A 27,249-nucleotide genomic window follows, 5' to 3' on the forward strand; every position below is an offset into this window, starting at 1 on the left:
GGCTATTTGGCAGCATATTGTCACTCTGATGCATTTAGTTGGTTATTTTTGCTGGCCTTTTTTTTTTTTTTTATAAAATACTCACTTCTGCCTGCACATACTAGCCACAACTACTTTGTGACTTGTAAATAACTTTGTTCTTTTCCAGCATTCTGTTACTGTCCTTAAATTATGATGCTATTAGGGAAAGACAGGAACCTAAGTCTAAGTATACTAGTACCGAAACATGATTCTAGTTGTTTTGAAAGAGTAAATTCTGAAAAATAGCCTGTAGACAAGGCATTGTTTCAAGAGAAGAGAGTTGACTTGCTATATTTCTCTGCAGACTCCTACAGACTGCTGCAGCTTACTGATATTTTTCTTTTTCTTGCCTACACTTGCATTATTCACTCACAGAACAGCAGGTGAGTCTCCTAAAATCAGTGTATGACTACTACAGTATTTGCTAATGCATACAACCTGACAGTAATTCCTGTCAGACCTACTCAAATTCTGGGACTGCTATTGTACACTAGATTTGCTTCTCTTGTCATATACAAATTTTGTTAGCAAGAAGCGGGAAAGGAAGGCAGGAGAATACTGCTATACAATATGAATGTGAAACGCAGTCACTGAAAAGGATGGAAGTTATCTGTTTAAAACTTTCTCAATAGTGACTAATATGTGAAATGTCTTGGAGGGAGCTTGTGAGGTAAGACGCACAATCCTTGCAAACCTATAAAAATGAAAAGGAGGTGGAATATACATGTTCTGATACTACTTATTATATAAACAGATAATGCAGGATTTCACATTAGAATCTACTACTGTAGCATCCCATATAAGGTGAAAAATGCCTTTCTTGTAGATGAACTAGGTGGCAGGTGGACAGGGAAGGTTCTAGATCAGTGGCTTAAAGAGCTGTAATATTTATAAACAGTTTACATATAGCCATTTAATTTTACATACGGAGTATTTATAACCAGGCGATCCCATTGCCCTTTAATGTCATCTTCAGATGGCTGTTCAGTTATGTAGAGTCCGTCAAACTCCAGCTTTCTAGCTACCTCCTTTTCTCTCTTGAATACAACCAGAGGGACCTATGAAAATGAGAGTGGACATCTTTGTCATGGTTTATGTATTTTTATAAACCATGATATCTACCTACAGTAGTAAGTACTCTTTATAATACTATATAAGACCAAACATCACAGTAGCACCTCCCACAAGCAGATTGATGCCTAGCCAGTCTCTGAGCAATGGCCACCTTGGAAGTCAAGCCCCCCCACGCCCAGTTTTTATTGCTGAGCATGACATAGGAATGGAATGGGTACGGAATTCCATACATGGTATGGAACATCCCTTTGGTCCGTTCAGGTCCGCTGACCCAGCTGTGCCCCCTCCCAACGTACTTGCTGGGGGATGCACAGAGTGGGGAAAACAAAGAGAAAACCTTCACACTGTGCAAGCACTGTTCAGCAATAAACAAAAGGTGGGTGTGTTACCAATGCTGTTTTATAACACACACTGCTACAAAGAAAGTTAACTCCATCTCTGCCGGGCTGAGTACATAAGGAAAGCATCTACATATTGAATAGTGAGAATTTGTAAACAACTCGGTACAAATAGGTATTCCAGTATTAGCTCCAAAAATCACTTTGGGACATAGCCGATGTTCTTTAACAAATAATCAATTAGTAATAAGATTCAGAACTTGCCTTTAAGCAATAGTATCCAATCACACAGACAAAGGAGATGATAGTGTGAATAACTGCCAGTGCTCTGAGAGCAGGTGCCATGTAACCTGTACTTTCTTCTAAAACAAAAAACACCATGCCCTCCTCCTCTTCCTCTTCATCAAAAGAGTTCCAGAGATTAGAGTCTTCCTCTACTTCATCAAGTGGCTCTTCTGTCACCTGAGAAAAATTAAAGCACATTGAAAACACACAGTAAACTTAAAAAGCTTTTCTTTTACTATAATGACAAACGATGTTTGCAAAGCCTGCTCATGGGAAGATGATAGAGCATTAGCTTTGAACAGTAACGTCCTCCATTTTCACAGCAGAAGTCTCTACATCATCTCGTGTCACTGAAAAGAGAATCTAGAAAAAGCAAGTACAGGCATATGACAGTTCACAAATCTCTCCTTTAGCAGTGCCAAAGCAAACCCAAAACAAACAATGAAAAAGTTATGCAAAAAAGTTTTCTTGGAAGAACCAAGCAATAACAGGGTTACCTAATATGACTGAATTTAGGGTTTGTTTTGTAATCTATGTTGTTTCTGATTACTAGAGTCTAGAAAGAAACGAAGTTCTCATGTTATCAACTTGTACATTGTCCATAATTTTTTATTTCATGACTTAGTTTAGAACTTACAAATTAATATAGTATTTAATCATTATTTCGTAAATACCCCAAGCCATAAAGCTGACATACTGCCCTAAATTCTTTCAGCAACTTTAAAAACCTGGCCTTTAAAATAAAAGCCCTAAGTGCCCTTCTTTTCACAGCTTTATCTGAAAGCTGAAGTCCTATTCAGTCCTGTTTGGCTCCCACTGACCCTTTCCTATCTAAGACAGATGGACTTGTAATGATAAGCACAAACTTTTGTCCTCACTATACAATGTCCTCTGCAATACAATGGGTTGTTGGCTGACCCACAAGACCCAATGAAAAGCAGAAGAGAGTGGGGAGAAAAGGACTGGCATAGACAAAAGCAGACTTCTGCATATACCTTTGAAGTCCATCTTCTCTAACCATATGAGATGGAAAGATAGAGGCTAGGAGGGAGCCTTCAATAGCCCTGATGGTCTTTCTTCTGGAATGGTGCACGTACATTCTACCCAGTTTTCAAGAACCTTTTGCATCTTTACCTGCCCTGTCTCCGAGACTCTAACTGTGTTGTAGGAGTTGCTTTTCAAGATATTTGAGATCAGGATTCAGTTACATCTAGACTGACTGTTCAGCCAGCTGCTTTTGTCTTCTCTGAAGTTTTTGGTTGTAAACAACAGAACTAGAAGTGTAATATTGGAAAATAAGGTTCATCAGCTTATTGCAACTTGCACCCTTTATCTAGAAGGGGAAAATCAAAAGGGCTGGATTCCAGGATAAAGATAAATGAGGACTTTTCTTACGGACTTCAAATCTGTAAGGAAAGGAAAAAAAAGAGGCTTTTATGGATGGGAGTTCTCTGTAGTGAATTCTACTCCTTTTCCTGGATAGAGGTTGTGAAGATTCAGGAATAAAATTAGTGATGGCTGCTAAAGATGTTCTACTTTGTATCATTGGGTTATACACCAGAACCTGAAACAACTCATTAGATTCAGGTAAAACCCTACGATTAAGTTTAAAGTATGGATCTTCATCAGTGATACAAAAAAAGAATTGTAGCCTACTATGAAAAGGCTTCTCTTGCTTTATATTTCTTCTGCCTCCTCATACCAATCAATTAAAGTCCCAATCTCAGTATAGAAATATCTTCATCACAACAGTCACTAACCATCATATTGGTAATAACAACAAAGAAAATGGAGCAAATAAGTATGAAAACTGAATTATACTCTCACATGGAAACACAGAATGGGAAAAAATATACATTTGATGTTCATTAGAGATTACTAAATTCATGACAAAATATGAAAAAAGAAATTAAATAAAGCAAGCACTCCTCCCAAAATGTCAAACCCCAGGCCTGAAAGGCATGAAAAAAAAATTATGAACAAATTAAGTGTAACTAAAACATAATGAGCTCATCTAGTTGAATTGAGACATTAATCTGATTCTGAAATTATGTATAAACTATCTCCCCGTCAAAAATTAATGTAGTCAGTAGGGTTCTTTAGAAAAAGCAGAAATAGTCATTGAGAATAATCAGGTGAACTGAAGTCTCTCAGTATCTTTAAAACAAATGAGAGAAAAAAAATGCAACAGTTTTGACATTTTAGTTATTTTAGTTGGATTTCAAATTTCCCACAACAAGATTAACAATCCAAACAATAACAGATTTATGTGAGTAAATGAAAAAATGCCTAGAAACACAAGCTCAACTATAAAGGATGAATGAAATAGATCTGTTTTCATTCAGCCTGAGTAAAATAAAAACAGAATAGGTTTAATATCACAAATTTTAGTTACAAAATTTAAAATATTATTTTAACTACTTCATATCTAAATGCTTTAGTTTGTGTTTGAAGGGCTTGTAATAATGGCTTTATTAAACAAGCCTTGAAACCATCATTAAATATTCCTCTGGAAGTAACCAAAAATATTTAAAGAACAATGCTAAATCTTACCTTGTAAAATAGAAGAATAAAGTTGATGGCAAATGCAACAAATAAAGCAAGAAACCTTAAGTTATAAAAATTTCTTGCCAAGTAGTGCTGAAAGTAAAAAAAAAAAAAAAAAAAAAAATTAGAGGTGGCCTGTAGCTAATATCAAGATAAGAAAAGAAGGCAGCAAGGTTTCTAAGAAAGTAAATACATAATTATGTTGCCTTCATACACCAGTTATAATGAGCAAGGGCATTTCTTGGCAGCCTATTCTCCCATTTCATGGTAAGCAGGATTAAAAATAATGGGCTTAAAATTGCAACAGGGAAGACTGAAATAGAATATTAAGGAAAACTTTCTAGAAGGAAGTCTGGAAAAGAAATGCTAGAATACTGGAATAAACTACTTGAGAAGGTTTCAGAGAGTTCATCATTTGATGTTTTTAAAAACAAAGAAAAATCTTATAGAAAATAGAATTACACATTCTAGAAGTTAGATTATGGAAAATAGGGAGCTCCTAACAAGGAGCTCAAGAGGTTAATCTGTCTTGTTAGACCAAGATAGGAGAAATTACACACACAAACACTTTATTCATATAACTCTATGAAGTATTACAAAAATCACAAAAGATTGAATACAGCCAGTCATTTGAAAACTCATGCCAATGTTCCTTTTATAATGACATTTCTCCCTTCAATATCAAACAAGTGTTCTATATTACATAAATAACAATTCAATGACTAAAAGAATTTAAGAAAAACTTACAAGCATTTTTGTTTGATAAATTTCCAAAGCTTTGAAGAAGTTAGCCATAACAGCCTCTGGTTTCTCAATTTTTTGTCCATGCCTTCGCTTCTTTTTCTGCATTTTTCCCTCTTCTAGCTGCTCAGATTGTACTTCCTTTGCTTTATCTTGTTTCTCACCATCTTCCATGCTAGAAGAAAGGTTACCTAAACAAAAATACCTAGCCAAGCTTCTATTGTAAATGCATTCATTTAGAAGGAATTCTAATTCAGAAAGTTTGGCTTTGAAAGTTAGTTTTGACACTGGGAGAAAAACAATTGTAAGTAAAAGACTTGAGGTAGACAGTAAACCCAGAGTAAAAAATGTTTCAAAGTTAGTTTCAAATGATATACAAGAATAGAGTTGTTGAGGGGAGACCAAAAGGGTAAAAAGCCAAAAGCCAGGCAGAAGTTACTGTGCCAAGTGTGAAGTGGATAATGTTTGCCAAAACCAATGATGTATATATATACTCAATACAAGCAACATAAAAAAATTGAAGAGTTCACGTGTACTTTCTTGAGCCTGGGGCTGAAGAAGATAAATAAAGCTTTGGGGATTTTGTACACAGTATCATAATGGAATCGCAGTATCATAAAATGAATTCATTTCAGTCAAGGCAATCACTGTTGTTACAGAGATGAATGAGTAATAACAAGGAATTTTGCTTCAGAGGGTCACAGCTTACAAAGTATGTAGAAGATGACAGTCATTCCTCCTGCACCACTGAACTGCCTTTATGAAAATTAAGGATCAAGACTGTATGTAGTAATAGGGGAATTTAGTTACTAAACTAAAAAAAGAAGCTGAATTTGCATATATGTAAAACAATGTTGAGGCATTGAGGTGTTGAAAGTTTTAGGCATGAGGATGAAGAAATGCAGTATGTGGTTCACTTTATCACACTACTACTGCAGTAGGAATCATATGATGGGTGTCTAAGAACGCGTTTATCTGCTATCAAAAAGAGTCCCTGTTGCAGCCTCAGAAATGTAAGCCATTTAAAGTCTAATTTGTAAGCTGAAGGCAATTTGAATATGCTGTGAAAGTACTTGAGAGGAGAATTAAGCATGGCAGACAAGAGAAGACAACAGGGAATAGGGAAAATAAGTCCAATAAAATAATAGACATAGAAACAGATAATGCTTATGGAAAATAAGAGGTGAAAAAGCCCAAAATAAGAAAATGAGTGGCACAGGATATTTTGGGCAAATTCCTAGATACTTATAAATTGCTTCACTGAAGCACTGGTGAATATGCTACCAGTGTCTAAATCAGGAGACCAAAATCAGTCAACAAAGAAAAAAGCCCAGCAGTGATATGATTTAACAAAACTTTTAAAAGGGGTCAATTGACCAATTTCAATATTAACCAACTTAATAGTACATTGTAACATGGTCTAGATAAAGCAACAGTTTCTGAAACTGCTTATTTTGAAGTTACTGTCTTCATACTGAGTAACACTCATCAACAGGTTATTTGGATACATGGTACCAAAAAAATCATAGAAGAGTTTAAGTGCTCTAAACAATGAAAATAATATGCTTAACATTCCTGCAGGGATTAAAGAGAGAGACAAATCATATCAAAACAATTCTGTGACAATAAAATGCAAGAAGAGGACTTTTTAATTGAAGAATTACGTTAGACGCAGCCTGAAAGGTAACAGATAGGAAATGAAAATATACTGAACCATCATAGATAGTGTTGATGGCATACTTTAATGAGGTAACAGAAAAAAATCAAAACCCCCCATTTAAATGCACATGTGTGAGCATACATATATGTGTGCACATTCTTGTCCATGTAAGACATACATATATGTATATACACATTCATGTATGCATACATACACACATATAAACATATATACACAGAGGGAAAAAAAAAAGGATACTTTTCAGACAAGCTATACAAAGTGTATCCAGTCCTAAAATATTGACCCCAATGGCACACTTAAAAAAAATTAACTTTGGCAGGTAAGAGGAGAAAGATAAATGAGGCTGAAGTAAACATTTTAAACATGAAGCAAAATAGAAAACAAAGGAAAAAAAAGATGTATGGCTTTTGAATATGTAAGAATCTCTAGGAGATCTTTTGCATGTGTCTACAAATATTTTAAGGGCATTCATCAGGCTGCAAGCATACAATGTGGCTGCAGGTCCAAAGAGACAGCATGCCCCTTAAAAGTAGGATGCTTCTAAAGCAAGGTAAGCATTTTAAAAGTTGTTTATAAGGCAGTCATATGTAGGATGACTGGACAAAGGAATGTATCTGCTGTCAAGTTCACAACTTCAGATCAGATAAAACAGCAATAATAAAAATTGCTGGGTTAGTCAAATCTTGTGTTTCAATGATCGACTATTGTTGCCTGAAAATTATAGTGGGTAGTAGGGAAAGTGTAAATAGCAGTAATGACACGTTGCAGAGGCTTTTTCAAGACTGGTGCTCATTTTTAAAGGTAGTTATGGAAATTTTTACAAGGACAATGTTCACAGATTTATATACGCAGAATTGTCAAGGGCCACAAAAATCCACAAGATTACCATTTTGTTGCCCACTCAGATGGTCTGTCACCTCTTAGGGACTGTGCTGCTTTTCAAAATACTGATGAGACAAAGTATACATAAAGTGCTTTGAATACTGAGCATTGCTTGGATTCTTTCTGGCCAAATTATCTAGCATTAGGAAGTAGCAAGGAATTAAACAGGAATTGTGTAAAAATAACTCACTCAGCCTTCTCAGCTTCTGCTTTTCTTTCTGTTTCAGCTTCTTTTGCAATTTCAGATATCTGCAAAAAGTATTTTAACTGTCAAAATGAATAAAATTTTGGTAACTTTAGTTACTGTTTTCTAAGAAACAAATAAAATAATTACCACGCTATATTTTTTATACCACTTTGCACTTTTAAAGTGTTAGATTTTTAAAAACCGACAACTCAGACTAGAGTTTAACAGTGAAAACTGCAGAAATTCTTCTGATAACCTTTTTCAGTATAGTGTTATCAATACTGTAACTAGCCCCATTGACTGAATAACTTGAAGTAATTATACATGGTTATCAGACAGATTATGTGAGCAGTTGAGGATGAAGGTAACTACATCCAGATCATACCCTAATACAAGTCACTCACAAAGACTCAGTGCAGTTACTGATTATGTGGAAAATGAGCATCAGTTTGCCTCATTCCAAATATGAAACGAGGAATAATATATCAATGATAGCATAAAAAATCTGAAAAAGATCTGTGTAATTATCAGATATTACAAAACCCAATTACTTTGTCAAGATCAATGGATGCAATTGAAAACAGACAAATATTTAAACAACTTTTACTTACGCAATGTTTTCTTCAAACTATTTATCTTAGGTGGGTTGATGGTTCATTAAACCTTTACTGGCACACCTCACAACCATCTAAGTATGTGTTTACAACATTCCCTTGAGATAAGGAAAAACCAATATACAATTTTACAGATGGCTAACTGCAGCAAAGAAGCTGGGGCCTGGATTTCAAACACCTTTAGGCTCAGTGTTGCAAGACCAAAGTAAACTCATTTCAAATGCTGTTTGAGTATCTAAGCTTCACTGGAAATCAAAGAGATGCAGGCTCTGAAGTCCTAGATTCACAAAGGAATCTAAAGTGCCTAAATTTGTTACCATTCACTTTTGCAAAAACCTATCTTACCTCTTTACCCTCTTCTGTATTCTCTCAAAGTGCTCAGACACCAATTGTCTACCGGTGTATTCGCCTACATTTCTGGTTAATACATAAATACAGTCATCTACTACTCACCTGGATGCCTCTCTCTTGCACATAAGCAGTGAAAGAATTTACAAAAGAATTGACTAAATCGATCTTGCCTTGCTTATCTCACCTCTTATCTGTGGAACCTCATCTAGTACACGTGATGGAAGGAACCTCACCTAGTACACATGATGGAAGCACGTGTAACTCTTCCACAAAGAGTTTCCCCTAAGATCTCAAGCCGGTGGAGGGTAATTCAGAGATCATTTGATGATGCCTAGTTCTTCTAAGCAGTAGGGTGGGGGAAGAATGAATAAATCCCTATCCATCCTCTCCATCCCTCTATCATATGTTCTCTCAGTTTTCTCCTTCCCAGGCTGAAAAGCCTTAACCTACTTAATTCCATACACAAGATTTGTTCCATATCAAGTTTTGCTAACTTTTTGACCTTCACTGAACCTTTTTCAGTTTTATCACATTCTTTTTGAAATGGGGGAACCTGGTCTTCAAAATACAGACATACTTTGGGTTCATGGAACATAGTAATATTCTGTGATTTTCCTCTCTCTATTCCTTTCTCAACAATTCAAAATTTCAGTTTGCTTTTTTGATCTGTGTTGATCGACATTTTCATTGAACTGATACTTTTGTACAACTCTATTATATTCCCAAGATTTCATGCCCAAGCAGTAACAATGAGCTCAAAATCCAACATTTTACATGTAAAATTATAACTTTTCCTCCGATATACATCACTTCACTGATTTTCACCTGCTATTTTAAGGCAACTTTGCAGTTAGCTCTTGATTTTACTGCTATGAATAACTTAGATTTATCAGCAAACTCTGTTAGCTCACTACTCATTTCTTTTCTTATTTGTGAACGCGCATGGCTCTCAGCACAGATTCCTGTGGAACTTCAGAGTAGAAAGTAAGTCCTAACAATCTTCATCATATACAATTCCACAGGTTATTTTGCAGTTTCTCTGCCTATATGGTAATGTCATTGACCTTATAATTACATAATTGCTTTTCCAGTACATAGAGGTGAATTTCTGTTTCTATCCATTTGTGTAAGTTTTATTATTGTAAATGCTTAAGAAAGACATAGTGACTTCCTGAAGGGAATTTTTGATTCTTACATTGCTGTTTCTTCTTTGAGCTCTACTTAATAGTTATATTCAGTGCTCTAACTGGGTTACTTGAGCCGTTCATATACACAATGTGAATAGCAATTTCTGTAATACAGAATTAGTATAAACATTATTTTGCTAAGTTTCACTAGATAACATATGAAAGGTAAAAGCTGGATAAATTGCATAGCTGACTTCACATTAATGACTCAAAGTATCTGCATAAATTACTGAGCATTTTTATCAATAGTTACAAACAAATCTGAGAGAAACGTATAAATCAAAGTAAAGCAAAGAAAATTCTAAAATATTTACTCAGACCTGCTAAGATCCTTAAGTTAAAATAGCATTTTTAATACCAACCACATTACATTTATGCTAAATGAGACAGGATTTTAAGACTGTCATTTTTAAGTACACACATAAAAATGAATAAATAAATAAGAAAAATAAATGGAAAAATATAGTTTGATCTAGGCAATAAACAAATCTTGGAGAAAAACATATGAATGAAGTGGAATAATGAACTAAGAAGTTGTACAACGGAGGTTTATCTTGAAAATATCTGGAAAGTGTACCATAAAGAGGTATTAATGATGAGAGGAAACATATATTTGAATAACAAGTAGAAACAGATCTGAAGTGTAGAGTGAAACATAATGCCTTCCAAATATGACAAATGCATTTGGGTTTTGACATTTAGTCCAATCTATTTTTAAACAGGATGATAAATTATATTTAGCTCAGCTGAGTGGAACAAATTATATTGTTCATAAACCAGAATAAAAGTAAAGAATAATTATATGATAAACATTAAAGTAACAAATTCAGGCAAAATTATTTCAAATAATAGGAAAACAGGATATTTTATTGTATGCGATCAGTAAAGCATGTAGAAGAAAGACGATAATGATAAGGCATTATTATGGAGAAAGTAGATTGTAAAAGTAATTGACATATACTGTGAAAAAATGGGATACACAGAATAAACAAGACTGTAAACCATTCAAAGCAAAAACTGTGCCTAGAAAGCAGCTAGCAATTTTCGTTTTGAATAAAGTCCAAATGAGCAATAACAACAATTTACTGCAGTGAAATCTAAACACACTGGGCTGAATTTTTCTGCCACGTAAACTCTCCTGTTTGTTTTTAAAAGAGTACAGATTATAAAGTATGTTCTCATTGAGAACATTTATAAATAAGTTAACTGGCAAATAATTCAGTTACTAATAGAAAATTCAGTAATATATCTGTATTATTATTATTTTCTGCAAAGAAATACAAAATCTTTTTAACTTACCTGTAATCCTTTTTTCTTATGAACTGTGTTTTCCAAAGATGCCTGGATATCAGTACCAAGGATTTCTGCAATATCTCCAAGTCCAGCATCATGACCATGTTTTGAGCCACCTTCTTTCTTTGTATGAATGCCAAAAATGTCTGAGATGATGTCAGTTTCTCCCTTTTCACCCTTCACAAACTGCACAAGTTCAGCTCTGATGCCATGCTCAGCGCCTTCAGCTTTTTCTGCTTCCATAACATCATCATGGATTCCGAACTGTGTTGGGTCAGGCATGTCCCCTAATATTTTAGTAACTTTAATGTTTTTGGCTCCTTCTACGAGGCCACCCCCAAATACAGTGCTCCAAAGAATCTGGAAAATTCCCCACACTATAGTAAAGAACAGTTGGAACATCCCTACAAATAGGATCCAGAAAAAGGAGAAAAACACTTTCACCATCTCTTTTACTGTCATCTTTCTAACTTTCCTGTATTGTTTCCTTAGGTTCTTCACGGTGACCATTTTAAAAAAGTTGGCAACATTCTTTTTCACTGCAACACAGGCCATTGCAAAAGCTGAAGCAGATTCCAGGGACTTTTCTTCTTCCTCATCATCTCCAATATCCACTACATAACAAGGCTCTGCCTCTTCCTCTTCCTCAGGCCTCTCGGATGAATCCGTTTCAGAGATCTGGGATGCTAACTGCATTTCAAAGATCGTGTCTTCACAGAAATTCACAAAGAGTTCCATTTTTTCTTGCTCTCCACCTTCATTTACAACATCAAATATGAACTGCCTTTTGGATTCCTTCACCTGTGGCTTCTCCCACTGCATTCTACTGGATTCACTGATTTCAAAGTAAACTCTTTCTATTTTCTTGGCTCCACCAATTATTTCAATACGGCCAAGGTAGGGTTCAAAGTAATTAAGAACACTTTCTGCAGGTTCAAGTAAGCTCTGAAGGCGTGAATCATTAGGCATGTGCTCTGAAAGGTTTGTTAGCAATACTGCTACATTAAATCCAATGTCTTTGGCTGGTTCATGGAATCTTTCCACAAAATCAACATAGTTAAACATATCATTTTCATCAGCTTCTGCACAGGACAGCAGGAATTCAATCTCTGATGGTATGTATTGTTTTTGAGCCTCCATTGATTTCTGGAATTCCTTCTTTGAAATGATGCCTTTACCATCCGGGTCATGCTCTTTGAAAGCATCTGAGTTAGTCAGATCTTTTAACTTGAGGAACATGTCAAAGAACTTCAAAATCATTTCTACATTGCTAGATGATTCTACAAGCGTGTCTACCATTTGTTTTCCAATAGTTCCATTTACAACGTTACCTAAGTAGTGTGTTAAAACAGGAAGTTATTTGGCATCGCTACATTTGAAGCAAATAAATTTCATAATCATGCTGAGAACAGAACAAAAATGTTCTTAAATCTTTGTAATTTTTCTTTCAACATGCTTTTCTGTAGCAGCCCTCTTTTTCATGACTATGTGTATTCCAGAATAATTGTTAAATAAACATGAAATAGTTCTTTTCCTGGCATTACATAAAGGCAATTAAAAAACAGTTTAGAAAGATTAACATAATTATCGTACATTACATTATGAAGCTGAGATAATCATATTTGTCTATAAAGAAAAACAGGTCCAACCTTCAAGCAGTGACAAGAGCATCACTACCATATCCTTTAGCAGATCTAGCAGTTCTTTAAGCAATTCAATCTGAGCAGAGTCCTGTAAAAAAAAAAAAGAAAAAAACCAAAAACAGAGTGTAAGATTTTCTTTGTATTTATCTGGAAAACTAGATACAATTGGAAAAAAACAGTATGCAGGATGGTCATCTAAATGTAGTTCACACTCTTCGGCGACATATCATTGTCATTTTATTATGATTACTATCAGATGTCTTATACAATATAAGGGTAACACTACAGCAGAGGTATTAATACCATAAAGATAAGCTTTAATAAAGCATTAAGGAGTACCAAAGTGCAGATAAGGGACAGCATAAACTCACAAAATTGGTTACTCCACAGATCTGGCAGTATTAATCTCAGAAAGAATCCATCATTTCTCACTTTACAGGGAATATTTAATGGCATAATGCATTACCACTCAAACGGAACCAGAACTGTTTAGTTTAACTACAGAACATGGTAAGTCTAACATGGATTTGCGACTAACATTAAGGACCTAAAAACTGTTAAGTATCCTCAAAACTCTGATATACTTCTGTAGGGTGGGAAGAAATCTTATTATTAAGTCAGAGGGTAGCAAAGACACGAATAAGAGTGAGGAAATGACTCTCTGCACTGTTCCGTTCAGTGCCTAGTGGCTTGAGTGTATGGGTACATTAAGCAGAAGTTGCAAAAGAACATATAAGCCTCAAACTGTGAAGAGGGGTGGGACTCCACAATGCCCTGCACAGTGAACATAACACTGCCTGTTGCCCTCCTGCTCAGTGCCTGTGTTGAATTAACTGGGAAAGTCAACTGACATTCCCTCCCTCTTTGAATCTTTCCCAGCTTTCCTCTTGCCCTACTTAGCTGTAGCACAGGAACCATGCTTTTAATGGTGCTTCTGCTCTGACAGATCATCAGGTTTTGGCAACAGGGAGGAAGGGACCAAATTGCCACCTTCGTTATCAGAAAGGTATAATTGAGTTGGAAGCAGTGAGTTTGATATTAGAAAAGGTGAGTGCACACTGATGATTAATGCTGAAAGGAGTGATATGAAGATGCTAGTCCTGAAATTCAGTCTTGGACCTCTACATTACAATAGTAATATAATTAAATAATATTAATAAATTAATTAATAAATATTAATAATAATATAAGCATTACAATAACACAACCAATGAGTATCAGCACATTAACTGCTTTACAGCTTTCAACATTCACTTGACTATAATTTATAAACATATGCAAAGAAGGATTACTTGACTACTGAAAATACCTGTGAAAGTTTCATCTGCATATTGGCAAAGACATGAAGAAAGCCAACAACTGCATCCCACAGCCTACTATGAGCCAGACTCTGTTGATTACCTATGCAAGGGCCCTAAAAAAATTAAGAAAAACACAATTTTTATTTATATAAAATAGAATAAAACAAAACAAACAAAACAATTTGCTTTCCTAAGATTTCTCCCTGAAAAAATAAAAAAAAGAAACTTCAGGCTTCCATGAAGCTACATGAGAAAGCTTCCTGAGGTCTCTTCAGCATCTAGTGTATAAATAATAGATCGTATCATGTTAAATATGCAGCCATTCACATGTTTTAGTATTAACTTTACACTGGGTCAGTGATTCCACGTAACTTCATCAAAATTAAGAAAAATAAAACCAGAGTACTTGCAAATTTATGAGAGGACATCATCAGGCCATGTAATCATAGAACTTCACTGTTACTACCTTGAGCAAAATATTTTGTTTACCTGGATATATTCTGTAAGGGAATTGAATATTTGTTTGGTGACAGCCAAAGCTTTAGAGAAGTTACGTTGTCCTGATTCATCAATGACATCCTTTCCTGAATAGTACCAATAGAAGTCACTGATTGATTCCTAAGAAAAAAAACCCAATGTTATAAATGTTATACAACATTTGTTTAACAATGTTAAACAATGTTATAAAAACCAACGTTTTCTAATTTTGGATTCTGTATGCAGTATTTACTGCCTGCATTTGTATCACCAAAAGTTGAATCATCAGCAGATGAAATTTAGTATTTCTGTGTAAATCTATTTCTCGTGACAATAACTTTTTGCATTTTTATCTATGCTCCCTGCAGAAGTGAACAATGAACGAAAATCTGGTTTCACACAGAAGTCTGAAAGGTCATCTATTTTAAAAAGAAAGAAGAGATGAAATAAATTAAATCAGAATTCGTTATTTTAGATAACCTTGAAGAGAGGATTTTCACATTTGGTTCCAGTAAAATGTGAATTTATAAAAATGAAGGAAAGGCAAATATCTTATACTCCATTTTCTTCTGTTTTTTCCTCACCTGAAGACGCAAGAGATAGTCAACTGTACTAATGATAATATTCACTGTTGTGGTGTTGCCCATCTGAGTACGTAGGTAATTTTGAAAATCTGAAACAAGAAGTGATTTGTGCTTGGTTAGTGTATATAGAAATAAAAAATACAAGGTTATTTGTACATGGAGACATGGAGGATACATTCTTTTTAAGTACCTTGTTGGGTACAGATGCTTCTGTGGTGGAAACTGAACTACAGTAGAGCACCATGTAAATACAACTGAAGAATTGTTATCCACATGACTTGCAATAGGCTTTACTATTAACGATTGGCATAAAAACTGAAATTACATTAAGACTTAAAAATTCAAATTGAACTCTGCAATTCAAATTGTTGGCATGCCAGTTTCCCCTCAGAAAACTAAATGAATGAGAGGAAAAAACCCATTAGAATTGGTTCTGTTCAACTCTGTTTAAGAACAAACTCATCACACATTTTCCCGAAAATTAATTCAGTTCACTTACCATTGTTATGCCCCTCACAGAGCAGTTGTAAAAATCTAAATAGATCTCGAGTAAATTCATCATGCTGCAACACTTTTTCACCTTTAAAATATATAAATACAATGATTATGTGACAACTGTTATGATTAAGTATGCAGAACACATAATCTTACAGCAACCTTTAAAACTGGAATTCTAATAAAAAACAGTATTATAAAAGCATTAAAACGATTTAAAAGAAACAGACTGATAACAATGAAAAGAAAAACTGAGACAGAAAAAGCAAAGCCAAAATATTTAGCGCTCCAATGCATCCATGGTTAAAAAAAAAAAAGCGCAACAGGATATATATCTAATAAGTAAATGGTTAGTCATAACTGAAATCATGCCTTAAATATGAATGACACTTCTTTAATAAGCATCAAACCGTTTATCCAAGCTGAACACACAACCTGCTGCAGACCACAAAGCTAAACCTAAAGATATCTGGGAAGATGCAATGAAAGATTTCTCTCTATATTTGCAACACAATTTTGCAACAATAGTATCGAAAACTGTAAACCCAAACATACCACGCTCACGAACGATGACTGTGGATCAAAGAAAAATAACAAGAATACAAGATAAGAATATTGGAAGTTACAGTGTTTTTCTTCAAAATTATTGCTAAAGATTTTGTAAATATAAAGCATATTCAGAACTCAAAGCCTAGAATTACTTATAGTAAGTTTCTCAACAGAAACTCCAAGCCACAGTAAATAACAGTTCTAGTTAAAGAAGGAAGCACAAATAATGTTTTAAGTATTACTGGAATCAATTTCATTCTACTTACGAGTTCCTTCTTCAGTAACCATTCCCAGTCCTTCTGCTTTATTTTGTCTCTCAAATGCATTCAAGTCAAGAACACTTATATTGAAAAAAAAAACAAACAAACAAACAGGAAAAAGTACTATAGTCTATAGTACACAATGGAAAATTATTTTCTTCTAGGAAATCTGGAGGCCTTCAACAACTAGTCTTGACCCACTGTGACATGCATTGCCTCATATTCAGCTTAATATGAATATTAAATAAAAGAGCTTGGGATGAAAATAAGGGTCAAGTGTCCATTTCTGAAAATAAGTGAGTCTCAGGTCAGGTCTCACCACTTACCTAACTTCACTTCCAGTAACGTCGTTCATGGTTTCATGTATAAATGAAAAGTGGAAAAGGAACCTGAAATATTACTCTTTATATTGACTTAAACCTGGCTGCCAAAAGGACATTACTGCAGTTATTTCTCAGTCACCCTGTTTTCCACTAAGTTATCACTATTATTTCTATTACATTGTTATGGTATATATTGTGCATTATTATGTTATTCAGAAGATATATGGAATGTCTGATTCCATATTTGGAAGACATATATGGAATCAGAGATTCCATGTCTTCCAAGGTCAAAATACACTGATATCTGAGTCTTCTTTTGCTAACTTGGCATAGTCCAGCACATGCAACAGGAGATGATTCTTCTCACCACCCAGGCAGAATACTTTCATTCAAACAGTCCAAATATAATTCTATGATTAGCTAATTTTTTTTCAGTTAAACAGCAATGCAGTCACATATTCTACTATCTAGTGACATCATTAAAACCAAAAGCATTTTTTAAAGCATCATTTTCATTCTCTTGTCAGTGTTCAAGTCATTTTATCAAAACCGTTTTTAATGAAGTCCTGAACGATATGCATAGACAATTGGTAATATCATCACTGCAGGTCCTGTTTGAGCAAGTCCTTGCTAAATTGTTCTACATAAATAGATGTTATTTAATTAGGCTGCAACTACTCAGCGATAACTTCTGGAGTGCAGGTCACCATTCTTTCCACATTTTTTCCTGTCTTCATACAGCTTCTCCACTTCTAATTCCCAATCTGCTCCTTCAGAACCCTTCTGTTGCTTTAAAAGGCTGAGAAAAGGAGGTTGTCTACAGTAAGAGTAATCAGAAACACCAACAGTTTTCCACCTTCTTTATGGGAGTCCTTTACCTTAACTAATTTGAACTTCTGGTTTATCAAGGGAATGGACTACTATAATCTCACCGGCCACATGCCATCTCTAACAAACCTGATACATATGCAGAGGATTCAGATGAAGAGACAGAGCTTATGTAACTTGTCAGAGATGTGCAGAAACTGAAAGCTTAGTAAAGCTCCACTGGCCTGTCTCTCCTTCAGTGATTGCTTTTCTCCTTCCTTAGAACCACTCAGACAGAAAACTTGAGGGATCTGGGACCAGTGAAGGAGCCATTACACTTTAGTTTTCTGTCTTTCCAAACTAAGCCTTCAAAGACATACACAGTCTTTGCTTTATTTTCTCCTTTGGAAGAATACTCTAAAAGAGTAACATGCTATTCCTCTGATTCACAAAAATTTCCCACAAGAGTTCTACAGTCTGTGACTCCTGTAATTTAAATCTAACAAATCCACCTGCACTGAGCAATAAGCCACCAACCTGAATAAAACTGAAACTATAATAATACAATTTATGCTTTTACCTGCAGGACTGCATCAAGCCAGAGAGACTTTGAAAAAATCCAGCATCCTTTTTCTCCTTCAGGTAGTCTAGCATTTTCTAGAGGATATACATTTTGGGGAAAAAAAAAAAATCTATATTAAAATTATATGAATTAACAACTCTGTGAATTACCATTCGAAAAGCAAATCACTGGCAAGCAATAATATCATTGTTATTGTACCAAAAATACCCTGATATTTCTTCACTGTTTACCTTAAAATTAAATGCACTAAAATAAAAACACGACAGAACACTAAAATTCTCAAAATTACTTGCCTCCTTTATACAAGCAAGACTCACAGTAGTTAGAAAAGAATTACCTGTTGAACAATGGTATTCCCACCATTTAGAATAGCAATACCAAGTTTTAGTGTTTCAACAACCGTCGGTCCTGTATGACCTGTCAAAACAATGGTACAGTCATTAAAACTTGCAATTATGAACTATTCAATCAGAAAAGCAGTCTGGAAATTTTACTAGTATAGTTGTAACTGACATTTATTTTGCCTCATTATATACCATATGCAAGTTGTATATGATATACATATCATAGATATAATGACATAATACACTATATGTATGTATAGCATTATACATATGACATGTATATCATTTATACTTTCAATACTTCACAGAACATTACCTTTGCTTGCACTAATCATCTGAAGGACCATCTCAGCAGCTCCACGATCATGTAAGCGAGCTTGCTGATAGAGAGTTCTCTGTTTTTCCATTTCTTTCTCCTGGGTTTGGGAACAAAAATGAGAACAGAATACAGACTGGAATTGACTCAGGAAAAATAGGAAGATGAGAAAACTGAAGTTGTTGAAGGCCATCTGCTGCCATAATCCATGGATTGTTTGATTCCAAAACTTCAGAACACACTGTCTTTCTTTTAAATGAATAACCTAGTAAACCAGCTCGATACACACTGTGTTATTCTTGCATTTATTCTAGCAGACATATTTAAAATACTTGTACATTAGGCGATGAGAAAGAAATATTTAAACTCTCACCTCAAATGTCTTTTCTTTTTCTTCTTCTTCCTCTTCTTCTTCTTCCTGACAGCTCTTTTTATGTTAGAAAGGGAAATCACAAGATTTTGCTTATTATGAAACATAACGCCTATTTTTACTATAGTATTTCTACAAAAATGACCGCAGAAATTTTTTCAAGTAATCATTAAAGGCATTAAGAAGATTTGTATCCCTGTAATCGTAAATATTTTTGCTCATCCACACTGAGAAGCTGATATTCCCTAATGTATGAGTACTTCGGGGTATTCATCCAACTACATACATACCCTGTAACTGCAGGCTATGTGTTCTTGTGTCATATCTCCATTTACATCCATAATATTTATCTTTACAGTCAAACTCTCCACACATGTGCCAGCTGTAATCAGTATGTTGCAAAAACTGATTGTCAACTTATTTTTGGCAGACTTCAGATATTAACTCCAAAATAATTACCCAAAGAATAAAGATAACTAACATGTTAAGACTGCTCATGAGTTAATCCTGTACAAAACAAAGTGCCAAGTAATACCAACAGGATTGCACCTACTGGAATTTTATAATATTATTTTAATGCAGGAAATTTCTCATTGTGTGTATATATATCTCTGAACAGCATTTGCTTCATTAAAAAGACAGAAATCACTAGTATTGAGCAGTCCATGTAAGCAACAGAAGCAAAAGGTTTAAAAAGCATCTAAAATTAATGGGAAGTACCTGAGGGATGGAGCTTGAAATGATATATTTACCTTTGCCATCATGGCAGAATACGCAATATATAAAGGATCATCTTCTAGTTTGCTATAAAAAGTAAAAAATATTTAAAATTATTTTAGGATGTAGTAATAAAAAGATGTCATACTCCTACTAATATTTAAATACCATTTTTATTAAAAGGTATTTTATTAAAGTAGATACACATATCTACTTGAAAATCGTATTATAAATGTATTTTCTTATCTCAAACCAAGTCTCTGTAACTTTTTAATTAAACAATTTAGAGGTATATTTGGACATCCAACTTAGTCATGTTGGATAAGTAAGGATCACTGTTGCAGGTGCAGAAACGTATTATGGAGATATAAGAATAATTATAACTGTCAGATGGCAAGATTACGTTAGTCATACAGAAAAAGTATATGAAGCATTGGAGTACTCTACTCACACAGAATACATATTCTAATCAACAGTCTAAATTCAAAACAGAAACTGGCACTGAAAGAGATTCATGCTAATCATCAGTGAAACATTTTCTGACATACCGAAAAAAATGTAACGAATACCAACAACAAGAACACACATCTATTACCAGCAGAGGCCAGGGGAGGGTACTCTGAATGAACCAGCAGTTCCTGTAGACTTTACATTTCTATGAGAATTCATACTCAGTTATTTCTGTATTGGGTGTTTACCGAGCTTTTAAAATGTCAAAAATAGTCAATATTTGTCTCAATATAAAGGTTATACCAAGTTGAAATACATGAAAACTGTAATGAAACTGAGAGGCAAAAAAGTATTCACCATGCACAATAATGAACTGCAGTTGTGTTAAATCACTTCCTTAATGTTATTAGAAATTCAATTACTGTGTGCTTTTACTCAATGTGCTTTTCAACACAGCTCTTTTTACCTTCTCTCTGTGAGAGCACTGCGACTAAAATAGAGGATAATCTGATGAAGTGGATCAGGCTGTTTTTTCTCGGTCTCTTCCTCTTCCTCTTCATCTTTTTTTGGAGGTGTCTGTCTCAAGATTTATATCAGAATATACAAATTAAGCTTCACGAGTAAGAAAAAAAATTAGTAATTAAGCTTAGGAAAGGATTTCAGTAATTTTATTCTGTCCAATTTGTATTAACTTCCAGTATTCATCTTATTCAGCAGCTTACAGCATAACCTGCAACATTATGTGCCTGTATGACTCAGAAGGAGTTAGAGTATCTGATTGTTATTCATATTTGATAGTAAGATTAGAAGTTTCTCATTTGCAAGGTATTGAGAATGAAACAGCGAAAATCTTAGGAAAGCCTTATTCAGCAGAAATTACGTGTTTCCAGTGGGCCAGAATTGAAAGAAAGTCCCAGCTCAATTATTTAGCAGGAGAATTATTGGTAAATGGGACTATTTTTAATGACATTATCAGATACATCTTATTCAGACTACTGTTTGCTACAATACTTTCATATATCATTTCTAGGTAACCTTGATTCAACAAATGTAAGGACTGCTTTTATTGTCAACTTCAAACATTTTTTGGCAGTTTGAAATATAACACAGCCAGCACTGGCAAAAGAGCAGCATGCCACCTTTACCTTACTTGTGTTATCACCCCTCTGTAGGGTTTGTAATTGTAGAATTATTGTAATTATAGTAATAATTGTAATTATGGAAGTTCAATTCACTTCTCTAGTAAATCTGAAAGAATTGTAATCACTGTTTTGATTAATGGCCTCATTCCTTCCTTTAGAAAGAAGCGACAAAGTCAAACAAAGACTGTGACCATACAATTGTCCAGAGTATGAGAAGAATATATTAGCTGTAATTTTGAAAAATCATACAACCTTCTATACCAGTGGGTCTTTAAAAAGCACAACATGACTGCTTTTGCTAATACTGAAGCATCTCCTGATACATCTTCATGTGATCCATGAAGCTATATATTCATTTTCATGGTGTTTAGACACTATGGAGATATGCCCCTTGGAAGTATTTTGGACGAACTAACTACAGAGAGGGAAGAGAAAAAGCAGTAGTCTTTCTGAATCAATATTCAGTGACAAAATACTGAAGTTTACCAAACACTTTTATCGAGTACACATGTAAACTAAATTTTTGCTGAATATGGCTGCATATATTTACTTCTCCTTATGATGTATCAACAAGAAAACAGCAAAATTAATTTGTATCAAAGCTGAAAATGTTAAAATTAAATATTATGCATCAACAAAAATTTTAAAAAGGGGAAAAGGATCAATTGTGTCAAGCTTTAACAAAACAGTAAATAAAATATAGGAACATAGGAATTACCATAATGACAAAAATAGTCTGACAGTTTATCTAATCCATTTCTCTTCCCAAGAATTAGTATCACATAGTTCGTCTGAAGGCATAACCACCTTAATGCACTTCAGTGTGCATCACAGGACGAATCTCTTTTTGACCACAGCAGAAAATGACCTTATGCCCTGAAGCATAAGGATTAATATTTTATAAGTTTATGCATACGCATACAGTACACAAAAATTAAATATAGGTTATAATAGATAAATAAAATATACACTAAAGTGGGCACTGAAAAATACGCCCAATTATGTCAGTACTTACAGCCAAATCCTGAACTAGTTTCTCCTCAAATGAATATTCCTCTGTTTCTATCCAATAGTTCTGATAGCCATGGAGGAAGAGGTTAATAGAACGGTGCCTGGGGGGGTTGTGAAAGTGAGATCAAGAGGGGTAACGGAACATAGTATTACAGCTCAGGTGGTTAATGATTAGTAAGGATACGTATTTGTACAATTCTGATCCTCTGATTGGTCAGTGAAACAAAATGCAAAACATAACTAACATTCAGTGACAAATCTGCATGTACTTTTGAACATTCTTACTATTTTTTTTTTTTTTACACACATATGTATACATTACTTTTTGTTTTGAAGGCTTTGGCAGTGCTAATACACATATGTGAAACTGCAGGACTGGAACCTTAATGGAAGCATGGGAAAAATACACACTTGAACAGACTGAGAATGAGTGGGTGGGATTTACACCTATGAGATGTAAATCTAGTTTCCTAGATTTAGGACATTGAGACAAGCAGAAGTTGGCCATCAACACCAAAACAATTGTCAAGTGCTTTCCAGTATGTTATCTGCAGACAATCATTGCCATCTTCCACACAGAGAAGCCTAACCTCAGCTTCTTTTCTTTCAGTTCCAAATCAGGGCAGTATTAATGTGTCCCCAAAGAAGCTGGATTAGAAATACACAAAACCTGCTCTAGAAAATGACCAATTTTAGAAAACTCTTAGGCATATTAATTACTACTATAGAGTATTCATTAATTTAAGTTTCCACAGAAAATACAACTCATGGCAATAAGACTACACATAATAATGGCCAAACCATTCCATCTTTACATTACATTTGGGGGAAAAATTTGTTTTGAGGTGCACTACATGAGGTTCATTTTCATTTACTTTTATCCTGCACCACTAACAAAAGCTATACAAATTGGCTGTGTATACTATGACTTGTATAAATACACCGTGCACATGTTTTCTAATGGAGTAGCTATTAAGCCAACCTTCTAGGCTCTCCTGTTGGCACCGGTGCCATTTTATTACCAAATTTCAAAAACTGACCAATCAGAATCCCCTCTGAAAATTGTACAAATTCATGTTTTATGATAACATCAAATCATGGCTGGGAAGGAATAAGTGTGTGCATAAGGAAGAGGCTCTCCACAAGTTACATTACCGTTAACTTGAGTATAAGCCTGTCATACTGAGTTTTTTCATGTACTTTTTCCAGCCAAACACGTTGAAAGGTGCTCAGGAAGAAATTGCTAATTTTGTGTCTGAAGAAAAGCATATAGGTTTTCATTGAAGAAAGGCACAAGTTAAATTCAATAACGTAGTCAGAAAGAATGTATTTGTAAACTGTGTATGAAGAATTGCCATGTACAATTTTGCTGTATCTATGTGCATATACAGGTGACAGACAATAAGACATATTTTTTTACAAATAAATTTTCTTAAAACATCAAATACACACATCTCAGAGAAAACATTTATCACATAAGACACTTTTTCAAAGCCATGTACATTCATTAAACACAGAACATGAAGAATTAGTATTTCCTAACTTAACTGCTTTTTTTTTCCTTTAAAAATAAAAATATTTTAAAATACAACTATTTCTTTTGTATCTCCAGGCACTTCTCAGAAAAGGGAGTACTTGGAATATTTACAGTAGAAATTAAGTAATTTTTCTGTGATTTAACAAACACCTGCACATCAATAGACATTTCAATTTCTGAAATATCTTACTGGAATTTCTAAAAACTGATATATATATATAAGAATGTATTTTGAAGAAAGTTAGATTAAAGCATGAGATTAACATTAAATTATATTGAAAGCCACCTAAATCTCCAGAAAATTTTCAAAAGGAAGAGCTCATTATTCACTGAAGATATTAATCTTTTCTAGGATAAATGAAAGGGTACCACCATAATGTTTGCTTACTGCCCTTTAAATTAATTGATTCTAACATCAAATTTAAAACTAACACTCCCAAGATAAAGCTGCAACTAAAATGAGGAAATATACAAGATAAGGAGAGCTGCATTTGAAACTCTGGTTCAAAGGGATTTACACAGCTCCTAGAACTAATCATACCCCACTTGAAATAATCTCCCTAGGGTCAGAGATGTCTTAACAACACAAGCAATTTAAATGACGGAGATAGTTACAGGTGCATAATAGTGTGATAGCCTTATTTTCCTGTCAGAATCCTATGATTTATCTAGAAAAAACATGTGTCTATAAACTAATGAATTTTAAAACTTTGTTCTGCACCTATCAATTGAGCAATATACCTAGAAGTCCCTGCTCATTGCAGGGGGATTGGACCAGACGACCTTTAAAGGTCCCTTCCAACCCAAACCCTGCTATGATTTTATGATTCTAAGTCCAAAGTGTTTTTTCAGTCTTGCCTGTTTTGAAGTGCAGACACCACAATTAATTGGCTAAAATAGTTTTATGACAGTTCATTTTTAGAATCTACAAGATGAAACAACTGGACAGATTTGCCTCACATTCAAATTTAAATTAGGAGTAAACTCCACCACAAAATCTACCATAAAGTTTGAGAAGAACCAACCTCAATCTTTTTAACACAGAAAAGTTTTTAACGAAAATTACAGATAATGTAAGTGTTCTACTTCAATGAGTATTACTCCATATTTTCTTGAAAATGAAAATACAGATTCATAACCCATTTTGCCCCTTGGCAAGTGTTCCATCAACCTCAAAAATAATAAATAAAAGTGTTTTTTTTAAAGGTAAAAATAAGATGAACAATTTTTATCATTTGGGTACTCATATATATTCCAAACATTTAAAGAATTTATAAATCCAGAATATAGTTGTAAAAAAACCAAACCATGCTCACAAAAATGTTATACTGAAATAGGTGATCTTCATACCACTTCCTCTTGTTTTTCCAAACACAATTCTTGAAGATGAAATGGTTGACACTAGCCAGTTTGTTCTTACGTTGTACTTAAACCTTTTCATTTCTCTGGTTCTTTAAAGATTGCCTGGTGGTAGCGTGACAACTTAGAGACGTTATTATAGTCTAGAACTACTGCTTTTTGTAAAGGAAAGATGTGTGCTTTTTACAGTATAACTGGCTTTTTATTTGTCTTGTGCAAATCTAATATTCTTCCAATATGTTAATGGCACAGCTACAGACCTTTAGCCAACATCAAGCATGTAGATTGGCTTTAATAAAGCCACTTAAAAACGGAATGCAACTCTTCTGTTAAATACTTTGCAAACAATCTTTGAACAAAAATATTAAACATGAAAGGTGAAAAAGTGCAGAAGAAGGTGAGAAGCAAACTTAATTAAAGATGTGCTTAGGCTGTATCTGAATAAAAAGCAGACTTGTTGAGAAGGAACAGGGTAAAGGAAATTACCCCAATGCCGCATGGTCTTAATATTCTGTTTAAAGCAGTAGATGGATCCAGGCACAGGATGCACTTTATCTTGGACTTTGTGGTATCTACATTCAACTGGAGTAAGAAGCAGAGCAACAAAGTCCAAAATATCATTCTGCACTGCTCTGCCCCAATAGCCACTTTAATGCATATAACATTCTCATGTAGTAGCTAAAGATTGCCTCAGACAAGCTAAAGAGCATGAAGCGTTCATGCAATAGGAGAGGAACAGCCATACAAAGTTAAAAAAGAGAAAAGAATACAAACACAGGAGAATAAAGAGTGAAAAGAGCAACCAATCAGAGGCAAAAAAGGGACAGAAACAGCAACATCTTCACAATTTTCACAGATAAATTGAGGCACTATACAGAGTAACAGCTGACAAAAATGAAGCATTTTGGTTTTGAAGCAGTGTAATTCCTATGGTCTTTTCCCCCTCTGGTTATTTGTCATGAGACAAGTATTTTGCTACTGTGAGGAATTAGCTGATAACTAACCGACTCTTTTGTCTCTTAAACAAAATTACATAGGCCTTAGAATCAACAAACTTGTAGGTATACACACAAGCAGTATTTGCAGTCAGAAATGTAAACAAAAGTTACAAAAAAATAAACCTTTAAACCATTTACCTCGGCAGGTTGTATAATGGTGCCATTCTGAAACACGCAACAACAGCCCTTTTGCGTTGTTTTGACAGGAGTTTGTGCCAAACAGCTTTCTTTGATCTCAGTGGTTGTTCAACCTATGGGAAAATATCTTCTAGTACATACAATGGAAACTCTTCAACTTTTATTCAAAATTTTCTTTTTAGCTAGTGGTTAATGTAGTTAGCAAATCAGAAAATGTTACAAACTCTCCCCATCATCTGAAAAAAAATGTTCTTTTGGCATTTTATTTTGGTTTTTTTGTTTTTAAATTAATAAGAAAAAAATACTGGAGGCCTTATATATAGTACCTCTCAGTTTATACCGAAAAGCTCAAGATGCCAGAGTATCTCATGTGTGGGACTCTTTGGTAAAATTCCAAAATGGTTATTTTGTCTGTTTCTAGCTATTCATATTCAATTGTTCATGTGAACAAATTTCTGTGCTATATCACTTGTGAATGAAATGGATTAACTTCATGTGGGAAGAGTACAAATGCCTTTTTGTATTTAAATTGTACCATTTGAATGAACAGGCAACCAATTCGAAAGTTGCTACAGCATCCTCAGGTGCAGAAATAGGAGACGGACTAAAACCAGTATTAAAAATAAGTGTACATGCAAACATCT

General features: G+C 34.3%; 1 protein-coding gene across 4 annotated transcripts in view; it reads right to left on the bottom strand.

Moving 5' to 3' along the window:
• RYR3 (ryanodine receptor 3) overlaps positions 1 to 27,249 on the bottom strand; it is a 249,473-nt gene that overhangs the window by 14,097 nt on the left and 208,127 nt on the right. For all 4 annotated transcript variants that reach the window (XM_075503016.1, XM_075503012.1, XM_075503015.1 and 1 more), the window contains exons 73-93: positions 26,606 to 26,718; positions 22,578 to 22,674; positions 20,887 to 20,996; positions 20,006 to 20,057; positions 19,257 to 19,310; positions 18,884 to 18,983; positions 18,561 to 18,640; positions 18,221 to 18,297; positions 16,517 to 16,590; positions 16,257 to 16,274; positions 15,706 to 15,786; positions 15,207 to 15,295; positions 14,635 to 14,763; positions 14,154 to 14,258; positions 12,851 to 12,932; positions 11,208 to 12,532; positions 7,760 to 7,818; positions 5,013 to 5,181; positions 4,272 to 4,358; positions 1,698 to 1,895; positions 949 to 1,079 (exon numbers count right to left, since the gene is read on the bottom strand). In XM_075503016.1, coding sequence (XP_075359131.1) covers positions 949 to 1,079; positions 1,698 to 1,895; positions 4,272 to 4,358; positions 5,013 to 5,181; positions 7,760 to 7,818; positions 11,208 to 12,532; positions 12,851 to 12,932; positions 14,154 to 14,258; positions 14,635 to 14,763; positions 15,207 to 15,295; positions 15,706 to 15,786; positions 16,257 to 16,274; positions 16,517 to 16,590; positions 18,221 to 18,297; positions 18,561 to 18,640; positions 18,884 to 18,983; positions 19,257 to 19,310; positions 20,006 to 20,057; positions 20,887 to 20,996; positions 22,578 to 22,674; positions 26,606 to 26,718 — 3,230 coding nt within the window. The remainder of the gene's footprint in view (positions 1 to 948; positions 1,080 to 1,697; positions 1,896 to 4,271; positions 4,359 to 5,012; positions 5,182 to 7,759; positions 7,819 to 11,207; positions 12,533 to 12,850; positions 12,933 to 14,153; positions 14,259 to 14,634; positions 14,764 to 15,206; positions 15,296 to 15,705; positions 15,787 to 16,256; positions 16,275 to 16,516; positions 16,591 to 18,220; positions 18,298 to 18,560; positions 18,641 to 18,883; positions 18,984 to 19,256; positions 19,311 to 20,005; positions 20,058 to 20,886; positions 20,997 to 22,577; positions 22,675 to 26,605; positions 26,719 to 27,249) is intronic.

Source organism: Mycteria americana, chromosome 5, assembly GCF_035582795.1.
Source record: "Mycteria americana isolate JAX WOST 10 ecotype Jacksonville Zoo and Gardens chromosome 5, USCA_MyAme_1.0, whole genome shotgun sequence".
Lineage (NCBI taxonomy): Eukaryota > Metazoa > Chordata > Aves > Ciconiiformes > Ciconiidae > Mycteria > Mycteria americana.